Source organism: Tasmannia lanceolata, unplaced genomic scaffold (genome assembly GCF_043159265.1).
Source record: "Tasmannia lanceolata isolate RefF3 unplaced genomic scaffold, GAP_Taslan_0.1 ptg000044l, whole genome shotgun sequence".
NCBI classification, from domain to species: domain Eukaryota; kingdom Viridiplantae; phylum Streptophyta; class Magnoliopsida; order Canellales; family Winteraceae; genus Tasmannia; species Tasmannia lanceolata.
The window spans coordinates 16,707,975-16,730,223 of record NW_027518721.1 but is presented as its reverse complement, the minus strand read 5'-3'; the positions used below and the strand labels follow the sequence as shown (position 1 = coordinate 16,730,223).

The window sequence follows — 22,249 nt, the reverse complement described above, 5'->3', positions numbered from 1 at the left end:
TAAGGGGCATCTAATTGCCATTGGGATCCTGAATTTACACATTTTTTATAATAAAACCTCAAGACATGTGTAAAAATCTCAAAGTAGTGCAAATTCAGGATCCCGATGGCAATTAAATGCCCCTTAACGGGTGCCCTTAGCAAAGCCCTATTTTTTTTTTTTTTTTTTTTGGGTTTATGTCGAGAGAATCGTAAAAATATCGCAATATTATCGTGATATTTTTCACGTAAATAATGAAAATGAAAAAAATCAATATATTTTTAAAAATTCGGGATTTTACCGTTCTATGAAAATGTCAAGTAAAATTGCAATATGTTTAAATTTATGGAGATATTTGTGAGATGGGATTGTTCCAAACGGCCTTCCTAATATTGCCATTTGTAGCAATTAGGGCTATAATTGTCATTTTGACAAATTAACGGGCATTCTTGTCAAAGGAAAAATAGTGATTAATGTCATGTGTTCCACAATATATAGAACCTCGATTGAGTAGAGAGCGTCTTCATAGCCTTCTCAATCCATAGTTATTTTTGAGTTTTAACTTTTATCATCGGGCCGAAGTGAGCCCGGCCCAAATTGCGGTCTTCGGACCTTTAGATTTTTTAACACCTCGTAGTGGGGACCACACAGAAAAGGCCTTCTGTTAAAAGCAAAAGAGAACATTTTAGCCTGAACACGAAAGCTTGTATGGGACCCATCCCCGAGTGGACTGAAAAAATGCCATCCACTCCACTTAATAATTACCAAAAAGCCACCACCCCAATCACTATTCTACCACATACTCTCAACTCTCTTCTAAAATGAATTGTCTATTTCACATTGCTCAAAAATTTCATAAGACAAAAAAAATCTGTATTTCAGTGTAAAGAAATAAAAAAGTTAAAATTTTATTGAAAATTTCGCCGAGAAATTTGGTAAATTTTAGCAATTTTGGTTTCAGAACGTTTCGATTCCGGTACTGACTGAAATCCGAAATTTCAAACATCGGTAGAGGGGGCTCTCGTCCGAGGAAGAGAAGGGCTTGACCCTAAAATGATTTTCCAACCCGTTCGACCCTGATAAAACAATACTTCCTTAGACAAGACCCCATTGTCATATAGAAAAGTGGGTCCCACCTTTGATCGATCCAAACCGTCCACTTAATAATATAGGATGGGGCCATATTATATCATACTGTTGAGGCAAGTAAATTTAGCTATATTAACAATCAGTGGCATACTTGTTATTTTTAACAACACTAAGGGCGATTGTATAACCTTAATCCCGAGGAGAGAGAATACTCAATCAATACGTGAGAGAGAAAATCTTTTCGAATCATACCTTTCAACACCTCTTAAAAAATTCCCTCTCCATTTCTGGAACCCCTCTATAAATACAGAGAGAGAGAGAGAGAGAGAGGGAGAAGAGAGGAGATTTGTAAGAAACTTTTGGGCCTGTTTTTACAGACATGGCATCCATGCTACTCAAGGAACAGCTCAACGATTTGGTGAATTCCATGTTCCGCGAGGTAAAACCCTTGAGTAGAGTGCTCTTTTGTTTTGTTGTTGTTGTTGTTTTGATTGTTTTGGGATTTTAATTTTTGTGTATGATTGAATTTGCGCTTTTAAATTAATTCTTCTTCGATTCTGTTGCTGGATTTTTCAATTTTTTTTATTTTTTTTTATAGTTTTATGTTGTGCATTCTAGTAGAATATTGTTTTTTCTCTCAGTTTTTCGTTTTGGGTGATTTAGGGATTTGGTTTTATTGCTACTTAATTGATTTTGAGGAAACTTGTGATTGGTTTTGGTTTTAGAGCTTTTTGTTGGATCTCCTTGGTATTGGATTTTCCTATTTCTATTGAGATCTTCGGTTTGCGGAGATTTTTTGAGCGCAGTCAAAAAATTTTTATTTTCGTACCTATGGATGTCATGTTTATTTTACTTTATAGATTGAGAAATGGTAGAACATCGAACCCAGTTAGGGATTTCTCTTAACCTTCAGGCCCGGTCTACTTGTGCTACATTTGTGTAGGGTAGTCAATCTCTAATAGAATTATATTCTGTTATGAATCGGTCACAATTAGATCAGTTCTTCTAGTGAATGAATCTAGAGGGTTTTGTTTTCAGCATGTATATGGGGATTGCTTGGATGTGTCTTATAAATTTGAAAGGATATATGATGTTAATCACATTTGGGTTGAATCAGATTCTCCTATAGTGGTGAACATCATCAATGGACCCCACCTGTTTATCCTTCATATATATATATATATATATATGAGAGAACGGTTCCTACACATATGTGTAGATAAGTTATCTACACACTAGCTTAAAATACAGTGGGGGCTACATTATTTGGGTGATCCAAACCATTCATTTTTAAGGCCCTCACATAGATAAGGTGTCCACAAAAAATCAGATCCATAGGATCATCCTAACCATTCGAACTGTGGAGACAAAAAATGGACTAATTTGTGAAGGTTTAAAGACATCCATTTTACCTCCACAAATCGTAGGGTTGTGATGATCCTATTAATCTGATTTTTTGTAGGCACCCTATCTATGTAAGGGCCTTTAAAATGGATGGCTTAGATCACCAAAACAATGTGGGCCCCCACTGTATTTTAAGCTAGTGTGTAGAGAACTCTCTACACATATGTGTAGGAACCGTTTTCTCTATATATATATATATATATATATATATAGAGAGAGAGAGAGAGAGAGAGAGAGAGAGAGAGAGAGAGAGTTCTTACACACTAGTGTAGATAAATTATCTACACCTTAGGCTTAAAATATAGTGGGGGCCGCATTGTGTAGGTGATCCAAAGCATTCATTTGATGGGCCCTCACATAGATATGGTGTGCACAAAAAATAAGCTCCATAGGATCATCCCAACCCTACGATTTGTGGAGGTAAAAATGGGGGTGTATAAACCTTCACAAATCTGTCCATTTTTTGCCTCCATAGTTTGGAGGGTTAGGATGATCCTATGGAGCTGATTTTTTGGGCACACCCTATCTATGTGAGGGCCCATCAAATGAATGCTTTGGATCACCCAAACAATGCGCCCCCCACTGTATTTTAAGCCTAGGGTGTAGATAAGTTATCTACACTAGTGTGTAGGAACTCTTTTCTCATATATATATATATATATATGCAGTTCTTATTGGGAGACATTCCATTAGTCATGCTTTGTAATCTTACTTGTCACAGGGATTGCTGGATGAGCAATTCACTCAACTTCAGATGTTACAAGATGCAAACAATCCCGGCTTTGTAGCTGAAGTGATCGCCTTATTCTGTGATGACTCAGAAAGGATCTTGGCAGAATTGACCAAATCACTGTATATTGAATCCTAATGTCTTTTGATGGATTTTATGTTGTAGTATTTATTCTTTTAATTAAGTTTGATTTGATTGTTGTTTATTTATGTGCAGGGAACAAGCTGTTGTCGATTACCAGAAGGCGGATGCTTATGTTCACCAACTGAAGGGAAGTAGCTCCAGGTAATTTATTAGTTCGTCTGTTTGAGCAAGTTTGGATTAGAGAACTTTTGTGTAGTCTACGTGAAAATATGTAAGCAAATTATACATCCAACTGGGATGTTATCTGTTTGTTCTTATACTACCAATTTAGTTAGATGTGAATGGATGTTTGTGATAAGCATCGATTCAGGGGTACAAAGAAAGTCTCGTGTCATTCCAAAATCTACAGATTTGGATGAGATTTATTCTAATTTTATTTGTAAAGTATATATTCAAAAGATGCATTTATAATTAACTTTTAGTGTGGCCTTTATCCCCTGTAGTGATTTTTATTATATTTTGTTTGCAAAATACTATTATCTCAAAATTTTGTCCATTGATCAGAATAGCTATTGATTAATAAAACTCGAGGGGGTAGTTGTGGGTCTCGCTATGAGCTCGATTTTCATACTACGATTATTGTTGCATATCATGTGAATCTTTATTGTATGTGTAACTGTGTTAGACCAGTTTGGATTTGCAATAAAATGTTTATTTATGTAAACATGATGTTTTCTCTTTGCGGACCCTCAAAATATAAAATAATGCATTTGAAAATGTTTTCACCTTCACGCATATCATGTGAAAAGATCGGCAAACGGGATTGCAGATAAATTAGCCAGAGAAGGAGTTTTCAAGGAGGGCTTGGAACAGTTTGACCATCTTCCTCCTTGACTTCCCGGCTTCTTGATTATTGTACTCTTTCTGTTTTTGTTTTCTTTTATTTTATCTTGTACTTCCCTTGGGACTTCCTCGGTCTCTTTTATTAATATTATCTATATGCCCTTTCAAAAAAACAAAAATGCCACATAAACCAATGTCTTGTGTGTTTTCAATGAGAAAATTTATGGCACAAATAAAATTGTTCCCCCTTGCAACATAGCAATGACATAAAACATCTTGTAGAAAAACATTTTGTTGTCCATCCAAATTGGGAAATATGTCAATGTCATACATATTGGTTTCGCAAAATGGTTAGATGATGATGCTAGAGGATATGTTTTTATGAGTCCATGCAAGCAAGAATTATTGGAAAGTGGGCTGCCACAACAGTTTCAGCCATTGAGATTATCAGATGATAAGTTTCTTGGTTTCAAACCATTTGTTGATGAGAAATTTTGCCAGAGTTACACCCCAATAACCCCTTTACGTCAAGCCAATTGCAGATGAGAAATTTTGTGCCAATCTCTTTCGATTAGACCTTTTTAGATATCCATCAAGAATCTATCCAATCTATTTACAATATAAAAACTCACATTTTATCAGGCTCAATAGGGAAAAACTTATTTTTTTCAATAGATATTTTTTCATGAAAATAACGACCAATATGAACCAAACAGGAGAGCTAAATATTCCAAAGAAACTTGAGGATATGAACCAAACGGTAAAATGCATTTTTCAGGGAAATATTGAAGAAAAAAAATACTTCAATAAAATAATTTTCAGCACATACAAAGGTAAAATGTATTTTTAAGTAAAAAAAAACTTGAGGAAAAAAATATTTTCCATAAAATAATTTTCAGCACATCAAAGGCCTTCTGAAGGTTTCTAAATTGTTTCTTGAAGAGGTTTTAACTATGAGAACTTTAATTAAGAAAAAGGAAATAGCAATAGCCATGTTTGAAAGAACTATAAATTGAAGTGGATTCTCTCTTTTGTTTAATTGCTTCTCTTTGATAGGTTATTAGGTACAAGAGAACCTATGAGCTTGGAAAGAAGTAACCAAAAGAGGTGGATAACATTAGTGAGTATAGGATGCTTGAAGTTTGTGATCAAATTAGTGCTTATGATCAAGTTTGTAGTTGTCTGTGACCTGGGTTCTCCCGCCGAACTAATATGATGCCAGAGGAGAGTCTAGCTGGCCAAAGGTGGTCCTTCGGTACTGATTAAAACATAAAATTGGATAAAAACTCGAAGTCTTGAATCTCTCGCTCTTTCTATCTTTGCTGGCACTTGTGAGGCCATAGTTTCTGGTGTTCTATGATTGCAACCTTCTTCTCTTTCATTGTAAACATTGTGAGGCTGCACTTTCCAGTGCTATGCGATGCAACTTTCCTCTCTCTCAGTGTTAACACTTGTGAGGGTATGGGCATCGGAGAAGACAACCCCCCCCCCCCCCCCCCACCAACGGGTCTCTCTCTGATGGCTGGTTTCAATCATGAGGTCATAACTTGTTGGAATATGTAACGTGCCTAAGGGCAGTGGTCTTTGTACTTAACTTCTCTTAATATAAATACATAAGTGATGGGGAGATCACTCCAACTTACTTTCTTCTTCTCTCATTCTCTTCTCAAACATGGTATCAGAGCCCCAAGGTTTCCTCCCCTAAGGACCACCGTTCTCTCTCTCTCTCTCTCTCTCTCTCTCTCTCTCTCTCTCTCTCTCTCAACCCTAGCCCTAGCGTACCCCATCTTCATCCCTCTCTCTCTCTCCCTCCTCTTTCTCTCCCTCCCTCCCTCTTCTCAACCCACCTCCCTACGGCACCCCACTCCACTTCCCCTCCCTGCAAAACCCAGCCCCCTCCTCCCCCCAACCCACCCACCCACCCACGCACCCACACGCGTGACACCCCCCTTCCTAGCCCCCGTGCACCCTCCTCCCCTCCCAACCCCCCGTGGCATCCCGTCCCCGTCCCCGCCCCCTCACAACGGCAATCGAAACCCCTTCGCCTCCCCTTTCTTGAAACCCTAACCCACAAAAGAAAAACCCCTAAGCCTCCGTGTTCTAAATCCTATCATAACCCTTCCTCTTCTTGTTCGCGGCTCTGCGCATTTCCTCTCTATGTTTTTTTTCTTTTCCCTCTCTCTCTCTTTTTCGGAGCCGCGGTATGATCTTTGGCCCCATCTAGTTTTCCATTCTCGTATTGTTTCTTAGCCGTTTGTTGTGGTTGTAGTTCTCTCCATATCTTTGTCTTTGTCTTTATGGATCCTCCCGTCATTGAGGAACCCACCATCGGCACGACTAATGGGATCTGTGCAACACAACCACACTCGGCACTTCCATCATCTAGTTATTCTTCTCATGTGGAGGGTTCATTCCCACAGATGATTACTGTTAAATTGGATGAGACCAATTACTTGACATGGAAAGTCGTCGTTGAGACATATCTCCATGCTCGCGGGAAGGTTAGCCTTATTCGTCAGGATCCTCCCCTCTCTACTGACTCTAGCTATGCTCGGTGGGAGCAGGAGGATGCGTTGATTTGTACACTTCTTTGGCAGAGTATGATTCCGTCCATAACTACCTTGATGATGCTTCTTCCCACATCGAAGCAGATCTGGGATCATACTACACTTCTTTATTCCGGGGTTGAAAATGTTACACGCATTTGTGCCACATATTCTGAGTGGATGCGCTTCTGCCGTGGTGATTTGTTTCTCGCTGCGCATTATAGCCAGTTCGTCTCCCTCTGTCAGAAGCTTCATCTCTTTATGCCCCTCACATTTGACATGACTGTGCATACCCGCCGGCGAGATCAGCTCCGTTTGTTGTCCGCTATCTTCACTGTCTGGGTCCTGAGTTCGTTCATCTATGACAGCAGATCATTGGTTCTGGATCTATTCCCTCCCTCACGGAGGTCAACTCTTGTGCTCAGCAGTGTCTTTTGCCCTACTCTTCACCTGTTGTTCTGGTTGGTAGCACTGCTTTGGCAGCTTCTAATGGTAGCAGTCATTTTGGTCGTGGTGGTGGTCCTTTTGGCCGTGGCAGGGGCGTGTTGGTGGTGGTTGTGGCCGCCCATATGCCATATTGTACTCATTGTCAGCGAGAGGGTCATCATGTCGACACTAGTTATACAGTTATACCCTTCATCCCTAGTTTCGTCAGACACGCTTGGCACATCTTACTGCTGGCAGTTCTTCTGATGGGTTGCCTCCCACTACTGCTGATGCTGTGCCGCCCGCTAATTCATTTACTTTATCCTGGGCTGACTATGATGAGTTTCAACGTCTTCGCGTGAGTGCTCGCCCTCCTACTGCGAGTTTTGCCCAGCCAGGTAATTCCCCTGCCACACTTCTCTCTAGCTTCGGCTCCTGGATTATTGATTAGGGGGCCTCGAACCACATGACTGGTAAGTCTTCTTAGCTTACCCATTTTTGCCCTTTTCATTCTGTCTCCCAGTCTATTACCCTTGCTGATGGGACTACTACTCCCATCTATGGTGTTGGTAGTATCTATCTTTATTCTAGCCTTTCGTTATCCTCTGTCTAATGTGTTCCTAAGCCTCCCTTTAGTTTGCTTTCGGTTACGTAGCTTACTAAAAGTCTTAATTGCTCTATCTCATTTTATCCCTCTTATTGTCTCTTTCAGGATCTCTCGACTGGGAAGACGATTAGATCGGCTCGTGAGGTGGATGAGCTCTATCGTCTAATTGATGCCCACCCACATCTGCATTGCATAGTACCGTCGATGCCTATCAGTGGCACTGTCGCCTTGGACATCCCTCTCTTCAGCGACTTTAGCAGATGCACATATTGTTCCTGGACCATCTCTCCTTTTTAGTGCGAGTGATGTGAACTCGGGAAACACCATACGTGTCTTTTCCGTCTTGAGTAGTCAGTCGAGTGTCGAGTCCTTTTCAGTTAGTTCATTCTGATGTATGGGGACCTAGGGTCGCGTCTTGTTCTGGTTATAACTATTTTATAGTATTTATTGATGACTATTCGAGTATGACATGGTTGTTTCTACTTAAAGATCGTTCTGAGGTTTTTCTGCATTTTGTACTTTTCATGGTGAGGTTACAAATCAATATAATTGCACTCTCAAATGTCTATGAACTAATAATGCTAGGGAATATATCTTGGATCAAACGGGTTTAAGGATTACCTCTCCTCTCATGGTATCCTCCATTAGTCTTCTTGTGCCTACACCTCTAACAAAATGGTGTTGCTGAAAGGAAACTGCGTTATTTACTTGGGGTACCCCACACTCTCTTTTTTCAAATGCGAGTACCTAAAATCTATTGGAGTGATGCCATTCTTACTGCCTGCTTTCTTGCTAATCATATCCCGTCGTCGGTTCTTAATGGTGACTCACCCTTCACGGTCTCACATCTTCGGATGGATCCTTTTCCTCTCACACGTCGGGTCTTTGGCTGCGTTTGTTTTGTTCACCATCTAAGTCCTGGTCGTGATAAGTTGGACCCTCGTTAGGAGCGCTGTTTTCCTAGGCTACTCTAGTAGCCAGAAAGGATATCGCTGCTACAGTCCTCGTATCCAACGGTGGTTTGTGTCTGCCATGTGACATTTTTTGAGTCAGAGCCATTCTTTACTCAGACGCATGGACATCATACCATTGTTCTTGAACCGGAGATTTCACTTCCTCTTCCAGTTATCCCCAACCGAGTTGTGCTGCCACTTGCCCCTCTGTCTGTTCCTGTAGATGCACCTGTATCTGACCCTGCATCTATATCAGTTTCGGCAGCACCTGGTCCTCCTGCTACTACGAGGCACTATCAACGGCGACGGCATGTGGATACCCCGTCACCTCCTCTTGACTCATCATCTTCCCGGCCGGTGATCTCGGCCTCTACTTCTCAAGTATCATCTCGTCCTCCTTCTGTTATGCCTTCTGATTCTCCTATTGCTTCGCGCACCTGCTCCCATTCTGCTGCGCATCCTATTTCCAACTTTGTTTCGTATGATAATATAACCGCTACCATTCAAAAAATAAAATAAAATAAAATATAACCATTGCTTTTTGAAGCTCTGTGTCTTCCTTGTCTTCTATTTCCTTACCACAGTTGGTGGTCGAGGCCCTTGCTCGCCCTAGCTGGCATGCCGCCATGGACCTAGAGATGGGTGCACTTCACGCCAATCAAACCTGGGATTTGGTTCCTCTGCCTTCTGGTGCGCGCCTTGTCGGTTGTCAGTGGGTGTTCTCTATTAAATATCTGTCAGACGGTACCGTTGAGCGCTTGGAAGTGCGCTTAGTGGCTAAGGGGCATACTTAGACCTTTGGTGTTTACTATACAGAGGCATTTTCTCATATTGTGAAGATTCCATCAGTTCGTCTGCTACTTTCTCTGGCCGTTACTCATGATTGGCCTCTCCATCAGTTGGATGTGAAAAATGCATTTCTCCATGGCGACCTTATTGAGGAGGTGTACATGAAGCAACCTCCGGGTATGTTGCTCGAGGGAGATGTCCTCCTCTGTGTGTCGCCTGCAGAAATCTCGCTACGGTGTAAAGCAATCTCCACGAGCTTGGTTTGGGAGGTTCAGTGAGGCTGTCATGCGTTTTGGCATGAAACAATGTGCCGTAGACCATTCTGTTTTCAATCATCAGTCTTCAATTGGTTGCATTTTGTTGATAATATATGTTGAGGACCTTATCATTACTGGCGGTAATTCAGGGTGTATAAAGAATTTGAAGACCTTCTTGCATAAAGAATTCTCCACCAAGGATCTGGGTCACCTGAGGTACTTACTTTGGATAGAGGTAGCATAGTCTTCTCGAGGTCTCTATCTATCACAAAGAAAGTACGTGTTGGATGAGACAGGAAATCTTGGAGTGAAGCGTGCATTTGTACCCATGGATCCTAATCCGAAGCTTATTCCAGAAGAGGGGACTTATTGGATGACCATCGCAGATATAGGAGACTAGTTGGTAAACTCATATCTCACAGTCACTCGCCTATACATCTCATATGTTATAGGGGTGGTTAGTCAGTATATGAGCTCTCCACGTACCTCTCACCGGGCTGCAGTAGTTCAGATTCTCAAGTACTTGAAAGGCGCTCCATGAAAAGGACTTCTGTTTAAAAGCCATGGTAATATGAGGATTGAAGGTTTTTCCGATACATACTGGGTTGGATCTCCAGCCGACAGAAGATCGACCACTGGATATTGCACCTTTGTAGGAGGTAACTTAGTGTCCTGGCGAAACAAGAAGCAAGACGTCATAGCCAAGTACAGTCCGGAAGTTGAATACAGAGCCATGACACACACAAGCACAGAACATATTTGGCTGCGTTCACTGTTGTCTGAGATTGGTTTTGCTCCTTCTTCGCCCTCTCGGTTGTATTGTGATAACAAGGCTACAATACATATTGTTACCAATCCAGTCTTCCATGAACGAACAGAACACATTGAGGTAGACTGCCATTTTATTCGTCAGAGAATCCATAAGGGGGAGATATGCACAGTTTTCACTCGGTCTGTGGATCAGTTGGCTAATATGTTTACAAATCTTTAAGCAAAGCTAAGTTGAGCGATATTTGTAACAAGCTAGGAATGTATGATATATACATGCCTGCTTGAGGGGGACTGTTGGAATATGTAACGTACTTAAGGGCATAGTGGCCTTTGTACTTTACTTATCTTAATATAAATACATAAGTGAGTGGGAGATCACTAAGTCACTTTCTTCTTCTCTCATTCTCTTCTCGAATATAACTCATAAAGACACAATGGCATAAGTGATATTTTGACTCTTCATGTCTTTTTCAAAATCACTTGGTGCAAAAAAGTTTGGTTATTTGGTATCCATTGGACATGTGATAAAAGGTTTGGTTATTTGGTATCTATTGGACATGTGACAATCACTTGCTGCATTTTAACAATGAGCATGATACTTATGCCATGGGATCATTATTCTTGGAAATTTATCTGGATAAGTAGTACTTCAAAACTGCATAAAAACTTATTTTTGGAATACCTAATGTTTAAAATCTCGGACCTGGACTAGAACTCAGCCAAGGTAAAACTGAGTCGACCTGGGAAGTCAATGGTTGACATGATCAACTTTCATTAACTTGGCCGAGTCTTGACTTAATAGTGCCAACATCGGATGAGAACCTGAATGATAACTTGACAAAGGTAGAACTAAGTCGACTCTGATGATTGACTCAAGAAATATTAAAGAGCAGTAATGCCCCAAAAGGAATGTGAAGTACAAGTTTCTCCTAAAAAGTATGTTTGCATGTCTAGCACAACGATTATGGCAAATTGAGTGTCTGATACCATGTAATTGGCCTCTAGAGAAAAGGAAAACGTGGCCTTAATGTATTGTGAGTTATAGGCACAGCACCTAATGACCTATTCTCTCTTTGAGTTGCATTCTTGAAATGTAAGATAAACCTGCATATTGTTCTATATTAATTGACCATATGATTGTTCTTCTTTAATTTGATTTTGATCTTCTAGGACTCTTGATTGCATCTCCCTAAACAACTATATTAGCATAGAGATGGGAGGATCTTTGTAATTTTATATAAGATTCTACATTTATTACACTTTTTCTTTCAAGCACATAATTGAAGTAGTTTTGTACTTAATTCTCTTCTTTGGATTTGGTGTTTGCAGTGTAGGTGCTCAGCGCATAAAACTTGCCTGCGTCGAGTTCCGTCACTTTTGTGAGGAGAATAATCGAGAAGGGTAAGTAACAAACTTCCATGTCCATTGGGGTATCAATAGTATCTAAACAATTTTTCTTTTCATGTAGAGCTATAGTTGTTACATCTGTTTCTTCTATCTTTTCTGTTCAAACTTCATTTTTGCTTTGGCATTTCTAATCCACACAATGGTGGACTCTTCTCTGAAAAAAATTGCTGAATTTATGAAAATTTTCTAGTAATTTGCAATATTTAGTTGTAAACTACATTGCATGCAATTTTATCCTGCTTTTGTGGTCCATTTAATAGAAGTTGGGGATCAGGATGGGCCTCGCTCAAATCCTAGGGCGACGGCTGTCTGGAGTGGGCAGATATTGAGGGCTGATCCATTATCGACCAGCACCGCTGCTACCTTCTTGTTGTTGTAGTTGAGAGTAAGGTACAGAGGCCGGAGGTGCATGCTTCTGTCCGGAGGGAGGTCATCATTGGAGACTGTGATGGCGGAAGGCGAGGCTCTAGTTATAAACTACATTGCATGCATTTTTATCCTGCTTTTGTGGTCCATTTAATAGAAGTTGGTTGGGAAGGTATAATACGTTTCATCATAAATTGTCACTAGAAAAATAGTTATTAGGAAGGTATGATACGTTTCTTTTCCTTTTGCTCTCCATAAAATTTGTCACTAGAAAGAAGGTCTTTTTCTCTCAATTATCTAGACGGGGCTGCTTCTAATACAGCTTCATCTTGATTTTCTTTTGAGAAACAGATTAAACCGACAAAATCATCCTCAACCAGCAAACTTATAGCAGAGACTCAAATGAGATCTCATAGGTGCTTTTTCTTATCAGCTATATTTTCAGGGCAATGATTTTTTCGCACCACTGTAGGATAAATCACACCCCTTTTAATGTGAATTGACATCAAAAGGCACTAAAGTGTGACCACAATTCACGTCAAAAGGGGTGCGTATTATCCTACAGGGGGTGCGAATTTATCATTTCCCTATTTTTGTTCTTTGGATTTGTCCGTGTTTACTCTTTTAACCAGATTTATAGAGTAATCCTTTTTTTTTTTTTTGAAATGATCTTTATAGAGTAATCCTTTCCAGACATGGTTGACTTTTCCTTCCTCTTGTTTCTCTTTCAAGTCCTGAAACTTGTGAAGTCTCGTTTATCGTATTAGACCAATTCATTGACATACCAACACACCCTTCTTGCAATTGATGCTACATAATCAACTGTTTAATTTTTGGCACCATCTATTAACAAGTGTTTTCCCTTGCTTGCTGCATCAAAAACTAAATAATAGGCTTATAGTAAAATGTGAGCTATTTTAGTAAGATTTGTAATATGAATACCTTTATGCTTTGTAGAGATGGAAGGCACCATTTTAGGATCTCATTCCTAGCACCGTTGCGAAAATGAAGTCCTGCTTTCATCATCTCTCTTTAATGTCCAATATCTCGTCATCTCTCTCTCTCTCTCTCTCTCTCTCTCCTCTTTGTAACAAGAGGTGCTTTTCGTTCTATCATTGCTTCAAACAATTTCCTTTTCTCCGTATTACCATATGTTCTAAGGAGTCAGGGGACATTCCTTGAACAAGAGATCATGGGAATATCAACCGGGATTTGTGCTCATTTAATGGAAGTTTAGAACCTTGGGTTACTGATTGATGGAATACGAGGAAATTATTTCGGAGTTCTTCGATCTTTATTCAATGGATTGAGAATCTTAGACAAGTCCATAAAATAAATTGGAGAGAAGGATGCTTTAATGACAGTGATTCTTTCACCAAATGACAGGGAACTCTTCTTCCATGGGGTCAGTTTCTAGTCTTCCCTCTCAATGACTGGATACCCATATTCTCTTCAATTACTTCATGGAGCTTCTTGGAAATTATGAGTGGACAAACAATGTAAAATTAAAGGGGGTGACATTTCCGCCCCTTTTTAAGTTGTTATACCCCATAAACTTGTCTTTTTTAGGTAGTGTCGGCCGGGGTGGTAGTGGTTGCCCGACCTGTATTCTCACTTCTTGAAAAGTATAACATAATTGTACATTCCCTCTCTCCCTCTCTCCCTCTCTCTTTCTGCAATGCTCATCTAAAAAACTAGAGACCTCTGAAGCCTTAACTCTAACTATTGGGGGCCATCATTCACAAGACTTAAGGGGTTAAATGGGAAGAAGATGCTCATCATTAGTGCTAAGGTTTCCTTTTTATTTTAGTCGTAGGGTTTTGATTGAGTCATTTGTGATACATTTAATTTCAAAGAGGTATTTTTGTATTTTCTTTCTTAATAGGGGTGCAACTTGGGTCGGGCTCAACCCGATTTTTTAGCGGGTTGGGTTGGGGAATGGTCGGGTTGGAAAATCGTAACCTGAGAAAAAAATCAGGTCGGTTAGGGTTGAGTTGCATGCAACCCGACCCAACGTGTAACCCGACATTCTTTGTTTTTTTCTAATTTTTAATATGTTAATATTTGTTTAAAATAAAGTTTCAATAGAAAACCTTAGAAACAAGAGCTTTCTTTATGCTTTACCATAGACATTAAATGTATAATCTATTCTCATTTATTAATAACAGCTATGTGTTGTCTCTTCTCTCTTATTAATAATAACAGCACCCGCTTTCCCACTTCCCCATGCATTGTCCTGTCTCTTCTCTATGCTCATTAATGGCAATACCCTCTTCCCTATGCTCTCGCTCTCTCTCTCTCTCTCTCTCTCTCTCTCTCTCTCTCTCTCTCTCTCTCATAGTCAACGTTTTTCTCTGAATCTTCTTAATTGTTTATCTATTTTCCACGTGCTGTAGGAAAGCAGAGTTCTTCCTTGTTTACCAACTGGCATGAATGGTTTTGTAGATAAAGTTGGCCTTCTTCTATTTTCATTGCAAAACATCCAATAGCTAAAAGTTTCGAGCATCCAGCTTATAGGTAAGGGTTCAAAACTTAAGGATGAAGATGATGGGCGCAAAAATGAAGGGATTCATTTGGAGAGTCCATCCAGATGGCAGAAACGAATGGCGAGAAATGTAACGGTGCTCTGTGCCTATTTTTATTTTTTTCATTTTCTTAGTTTTTTCTGTTTTGATTTTTGTTTCTTTCGCTATTTGCCTTTTAACGTTGCAACTCGGGTCGGGTCCGGGCTGGGTTCGGGTTGAGCAAAAATGATGCGGGTTGGGTTCAGGTTCACCCTGTTCGGGTTGAGAGTCGGGTTCGGTTAGGGTTGGAGAAATGGACTCTTGGGTTGGCCTCAACCTGACCCAACGCGACCCTAGTTGCACCCCTACTTCTTAAGCTACTTATGTCATTCAATTTCTGAAATAAAGATAGGGCCCATCTATTTTCCACAACATGTTTTATATGTGTGGTGGGCTGGGCGCGCGCGTGTGTTGAGGGTAATTGAGTCTTTTCATTTGAACTATCGTAAATCTTGTGGATTCGAATGAAGGTTGATGCCCTTCAAGTTTTGCAATTTTAAAGGATGAGGGAGGGGGGTTAAGGCTAGGTTTTATTTTCGTAGAAAAGAGATGGGGTTTTCTTATTTTCGTAGGTTTTGTGTGTGAAATTTCTAGTTTAGGGTTTTATGTCTCGAGGGTCCACAAGTGTCTTTAGTTGAAGTCGTTTAGGAAGAGTCTAGAAGTTTTTGAGAATCTATATATTGTAGACCTAGGGCCATCAAATCTCTAGGAGTTTTTGAGAATCTCTCTCTCTCTCTCTCTCTCTCTCTCTCTATATATATATATATATATATATATATATATATATATATATAGAGAGAGAGAGAGAGAGAGAGAAGGGTTGCTGCGCTCGAGCACAGAAACAGGGGGTAGGGCCATTGGGGGGGGGGGTGATCCTAACCATTCATTTGGAAGGCCTCATCATGGATGGGGGGCCTACCAAAACAGCTCCATTGGATCACCAATGGGTGTCCATTTGTGGGGCCAAAAATGGACAGATACTGTTTGTCCACAAATCTGTCCATTTTTGGCCCCACAAATGGACACCCTAAGGTGATCCAATGGAGCTGATTTTTGGTGGACACCCTACCCATGAAAGGGCCCATCACATGAATGCTTTGGATCCCCCTCAAAATGTGGCCCCACCCTGTTTCTGTGCTCGAGCGCAGCTAAGCTTAGCTGCGGTCGAGCGCAGCAACTCTATCCTCATATATATATATATATATATATATATATATATATATATATATATATATATATATTGTATGGCTAGTGCCATCAAAATTTTGAACTTAATAATTAAAAGAAATCGTTGTTTGCGTAACCAACCTTGAAGACTTCGTATACTTTCAATCTCAAAGTGAGTTCTCGATCACCCATTGGTGCAAAACCTTTTGATATAGTGGTGAGAGGGTCTAGGTTTCTATCTTTCATCCTTCCTTTTCATCTTAAAAATATCTTCACCATCTACTTTCTACTTGTTCGAAATTGAAGAAGCCCTTTGTTTTTGTTTGTTTCAAATTTTAAAGTTCTCATGGATACTTGTGTTTGGATATTGTTATTTGTGAGAATCTTCTTGACCGGATATGATATTAAATCTAACAATTGGATTGACTTAATCTCGACTGTCATATTTATAGATTGTCTTTATCTCAAGCTCCAACGATTAGATTTCATAGTTGGTTGTTAAGATTAAACCTAGATCTGATTCTATTTTTGGAAAGTTCGTTCAAACCCTATATCAGCTAGATTCGACTAGTTCTAAGCCAGTTTGGTATCAGAGCTACAAGAAATAGTTTCCTTCCCTATTGGTTCTACATCCCTAACCCTAAAGTACTATGCCCTAGTTCTATCTTCTAATAAGATGTCTTGATTGTGCAAGAATTTGTGGGATTTATTCTTAAAGAGTATTTTGTAAGCGTGGAGGTAAGGATTGGTTTGATGCATATTTTGCATAGGTTAAGGATTTGGGTTGATCGTGCCATGCTTAGCAATATTGTAAGCAGGGATTATTGGGGATGGAGCATTGATCACATAGTTATGGTTTGCTGAAGGGATAAAAAGGGATTGGCTGCACTATGACGTCAAAGTGGGGTGGGGACACCCTACGTCATCAAAAAAAAAAACAAGTAGCAACGGTGGTGCACAACGGAGGCTGGTCCTACAATGCGTGGGCCCTAAAGTAAACCCTGTTTTTGGAACTACTTCCATGATTTTAGGGATAACAATTGCCCCTATATTCTTTTTTGCATGTAGTGGATGGAAGTGCTTGTGCAGGGCACTCGTAGCGAGGACCCCATCTTATTCATAGGGTGATCTTTCAAGGTTTGAGCTAGAGAGTTTCACCCAACCCCTTTTATACTATTTTTGTAGGGTCACTAAACCCTCATGATGATAGGTTGGCAACTGAAGTCATTTGAGGCTTGCAATCTAGCTAGCTTGGGGCGTTAACGACGGCTAGCTTGGGCCCTATTGATTGGGCTGATCTTGCACGGATTGGAGAGAATTTGTCTGTATATTCGATGATGGTGAACATGACATTTGAAGTCGATAGATTGGTGGGATTGTGGTAGGCCTTGTTGTGGGTCACTTGTGATTGGTGGATTTGGGGTGAATTTTGCTTGTACGCGAAAGTTGGATTGCCATTTTTCCTCTTGTCGGATCGGGGCTCAATCTCAACTTTGTCGCGTGCATTAGAAGGAAAGCTTTCAAGGTATTCACTTCCGAGATCTTGCTTCCCTTAATGTCTGTTGTCGATTTCGCTCCCATCTTATGGGACACTCTATGGTTTCAATAATGTTAGTTGTGGGCATTTGCCTTTCCTCATGGGTGTCATGCTCTCTATCATGTGGCGCACTCACTATAGGTCTCACAATTAGTGCAAGACTGCAAGTGACTAAATGAGGAAAGAGCGATAACCTAGAGACTAACTTTTTGTTTGGAGTGGCGACTTTTGGGACACCTTGACACTTGATGACACATACATATGAGGTGTCATGATGATATTACCAAATTGTATGGACCCTTCACACAGAAATTTAATGTGTCCCTTCTTTAGGCACCTTAACAAAAAAAGAGGTGCATTGCAGCTTTAAAACACACACGCACGCACTGGGGGAGGGAGGGAGGGACTCCAATCTATATTTTAAATCAAATATTAAAAGTCTCTTAAAATTACCATAAAAGCTATCAACATCTAATCAGAAAAGTGCTTAACAAAGTGAGGAGTGCCATTACCAAAATATAGGATTGCAGATATCATTTCCCATATATACACTGCTGTTTCACTGAACATGGTTTGTTATGACATTGATACCCATTGAAGAAGTTAATTTACCTTTGTAAAGGATGCCATTCAAATTTATTTATTTAAATTGATCTTTTCATTTTTTCCTTCTTTGGACTTTTCATATCCATACATACCTTTCTAATTTGGTTAAACCTTTTTTCGTTCATTGATAGAAATGCATTTTATCTTTAGGTGTCTGCAGGCCTTACATGGGCTCAAGCATGAATACTTCAACTTGCGAAGCAAATTTGAGGCCATGGTTCAGGTAAAATGAAATATACATTGAATCTTCTTTACTTTTCAGATGTGATTAGTGTGGGCATCGGGTCCCCCCACTCCCGTCATTTGGGATGAAACTTTTTTGGAGGGTTTCCGCTCGAACAATTGATCTTTGTACTCTTTTGGTTATTATGGATTAAAATCTTGTCTTTTTTGGGGACTTCTTGCCCCCAAACTGCTGTAAGACTATGATTTTATGAAATGAATCGTTACTTTTCCCCAAAAAAAAAAGTGATTAGTGTGGGCATAGCCAAATGGGTGCATATCTGCATGAGAACTTTACTACTTCCTGTTGAACTGATTATATATATATATATATATATATATATATATATATATATATATATAGAGAGAGAGAGAGAGAGAGAGAGAGAGAGAGAGAGAGAGAAAACGGTTCCTACACATATGTGTAGATAAGTTATCTACACACTAGCTTAAAATACAGTGGGGGCCACATTATTTGGGTGATCCAAACCATTCATTTTTAAGGCCCTCACATAGATAGGGTGTCCACAAAAAATCAGATCCATAGGATCATCCTAACCATTCAAACTGTGGAGGCAAAAAATGGACTAATTTGTGAAGGTTTAAAGACATCCATTTTACCTCCACAAATCGTAGGGTTGGGATGATCCTATGGCGTTTTCTATATATATATATATATATATATATATATATATATATATATATATGAGAGAACGGTTTCTACACACTAGTGTAGATAAGTTATCTACACACTAGCTTAAAATACAGTGAAGGGCATATTGTTTGGGTGATCCAAACCATTCATTTGATTGGCCCTCACATAGATAGTCAACAAAAAATCAGCTCCATAGGATCATCCCAACGCTATGATTTGTGGAGGTAAAATGGACGTGTATAAACCTTCACAAATCTGTCCATATTTTGCCTCCACGGTCGAAGGGTTAGGATGATCCTATGGAGCTGATTTTTTGTGGACACCCTATCTATGTGAGGGCCAATCAAATGAATGGTTTGGATCACCCAAACAATGTGGGCCTCCACTGTATTTAAAGCTAGTGTGTAGATAACTTATCTACACTTGTGTGTATAAACCGCTCTCTCTCTCTCTCTCTCTCTCTCTCTCTCTCTCTCTCTCTCTATATATATATATATATATATATATATATATATATATATATATATATATATATCAGGAAAAGGATTGTACGCTCGAGTGTACCAAGCTTATGGTACGCTCGAGTGCCCAATCACATGTGGCCCCACTTTGTTAGGATGATCCAAAGCATTCATTTGAAAGCCCTTACATAGACGGGATGTGTACCAAAAATCAGCTCCATAGGATCATCCTAACCCATCCATTTGTGGAAGTAAAAATGGACAGACACTGTTTGTCCACAAATCTGCCCATTTTTGTGCTCCACTTTTGGAGGGGTTAGGATGATTCAATGGAGCTGATTTTTGGTACACACCCTATCTATGATAGGGCCTTGCAAATGAATGCTTTGGATCACCACAAAAAATGTGGGACCCATGTGATTGGGCACTCGAGCGTACCATAAGCTTGGTACGCTCGAGCGTACAATCCTTTTCCTAATATATATATATATATATATATATATATATATATATATATATTGTGAATTTACTTCAGTGTGTAGGTACCCAATGTTGATTGTTTTAAGCTAAGATGGTAATATTTTGTTGCATATCTGCGTAATAACTTCCTGCGAAACAGAACATTCCCTGTTTTGTGTAATTTATGTGAATTTAGTTTGTCATGTAGGTGTATGGTGGTGTTTGGAACTTTTGATTATTTCAAGCTGGCATGGTAGTCTTTTTGTGTTCGTTCAAGAAATTCAGTCACCGAATCTAGACCCTGTTTGGTGCATAGTTGAAGTATGCTTGTGGTCTTCTAGTGTACCTAAGCTCCACATTTTTCATATTGGCTTTCTAGAAAATCTGTAGTAATAACGATACCACAGAATTACCAACATACCATTAAGGTATGGCTTGGATGTTTATTGTTTTGGTATAGTCAAGGATATAATGTTTCACCTACTTGTTACATCTTAACAAGCCTTGATACTGATCAAGCACCTATCTAAAATAAATTGACTCCAAATTTCTGTAATTTGGATTTCCTGGTGTTTTCTATCATGCTTCATACACTATCATGGCTATCCTACATAGTAGCCTCATCATTGGTTGTACATATAATATATCCTACGGTCGCATCTGATTTGCCCCGAACCCCCTATCGTCTTTTGAAATAAACCATATTTGACAAAAAAAATTAATTATCACTTGAAGAGAAAACAGAAGAGATTTCATATTTTTTCTGATTCTCATGGATTTTGTCTTTTGGTGCAGATGGAGCAGAAAATCAGTGCCATTGATGCCAAACAACAAAAGTAATCTCTGGTCTGTTTATGGTGCATATCCTTTCAAATATGTGACAAAACAAATATAGAGAATATGATTTCTGTCTTGGAACTTTGCTCTTTTACTGGTAGATTTTCTGGGAGAGACAAATCAGTAATACAATAATAATGTTTGAATCTTAGCAAATTGATGGCATATTTCTTTGTATGATTGAGCTTGAAAATTGAAGCCTTCTTTGATTGGTTTCTTTATACTAGCTCATTGCTTAGTTGAAAACATCCAGTGCTGCCTAGAGTTTCAAAACAATTTGGATTTTTTCAAAGGGTGCTGATAACCTAACCCTCTTCTGGTAGGTAAGCTGGGATAGAACCTACATTTTCAAGATAGGGAGGGTTTTCTAATAAATAAGAAGGGGTGTCCATATCAAAGCCCTTATTAAAGTAACTATACTATACTAAAGGGAAATGATAATGGCAGTCCATGCTTTACTAAAAATTGTGATTGGCCCCTGGTAGCATTTTGGGAATTGTTAACAACAAATAAAATTGAAAAGAAAGAATTGTGTGCCATTATTGAAACAAAGAAACGCTGAAACTGTACTGTGCAAAAATCTTTTTTACATTTAGGCCATGTTTAGCCACCATGAAAAGATATTCCATTGACTATTTGTGGGGTCAGTTGTGGGAGATGGGCAGGGACTTGGGAGGGTGGGAGAGGGGAGCATGAAAAGCTCCTTAAAAACTAGTAAAACAAAAAACCATTTCTAAATAGGTAATATTTTCCACTAGTTTGGTAGGTAGTTTTTAGGAATTTTTTTATGCTCTCCACTAGTGCTAATTCAATTCTCCCAATCACACTTGGACACAACAATATTCCATGGAATAATTTTTCATTGTTGCCATACATGGCATGTTTGGCAGCCATGAAAAAAACTTAAGGAAATTGAGAGGGCAGTGAGTGAGGAGAGCATGGGATGGGCTGGAAAACAATCATTCTTTAGAACATTTTTTCTCCTGTTTTTCATCCTCATCCCATACTCTCCTCACCACGCCCTCAAACCTCTCTTCCTCATACCCTCGCCCTGTGCCCCTTTCTCATGCTAGGTCAGCAGGGATTTCATGAAAAAATATTCATGGTAGCAAAACATACCCTTAATATTCTCACATTTCGATCTTTTAGCCACTGCAAATTTTTGTTGGAAAGTATACTCAAAATCCAAAACAAAAAGGGCCTTTAACAGCCACACCATGTTATTGCTTGCTATCTAATCAAAAGATTATCAATGTACTGGTAATCCCACATGTAGGAGTCTGGGGACAATAACCCCCCTCCCTGATACTAATATGATTGAAGATACAGAAATGAAAGGAACCTTAACTAAAAGCAGAACAAAAAGAACAAAAAAAGGAAGAAGAAACTTAACTTTAAAAACGACAAAAATATAACTGGTGTAATTGAAAGATCTTGTATTTTTGGGAAGGGATTTGCCAGTGTCTATGGCAAAAGGCAAATTTTGTCTC

At 39.4% G+C, this 22,249-nt stretch overlaps 1 protein-coding gene across 1 annotated transcript; it reads left to right on the top strand.

Moving 5' to 3' along the window:
- Window positions 1–1,312: 1,312 nt before the first annotated feature.
- On the top strand, window positions 1,313–20,980 carry LOC143863695 (histidine-containing phosphotransfer protein 2-like). The gene is made up of 6 exons (XM_077374451.1): window positions 1,313–1,507; window positions 3,194–3,324; window positions 3,419–3,487; window positions 11,808–11,879; window positions 18,276–18,348; window positions 20,718–20,980. Exons 1-6 carry the CDS (start codon window positions 1,448–1,450, stop codon window positions 20,760–20,762), a joined length of 450 nt encoding a protein of 149 aa, XP_077230566.1. The 5' UTR covers window positions 1,313–1,447; the 3' UTR covers window positions 20,763–20,980.
- The last annotated feature ends 1,269 nt before the right edge of the window (window positions 20,981–22,249 follow it).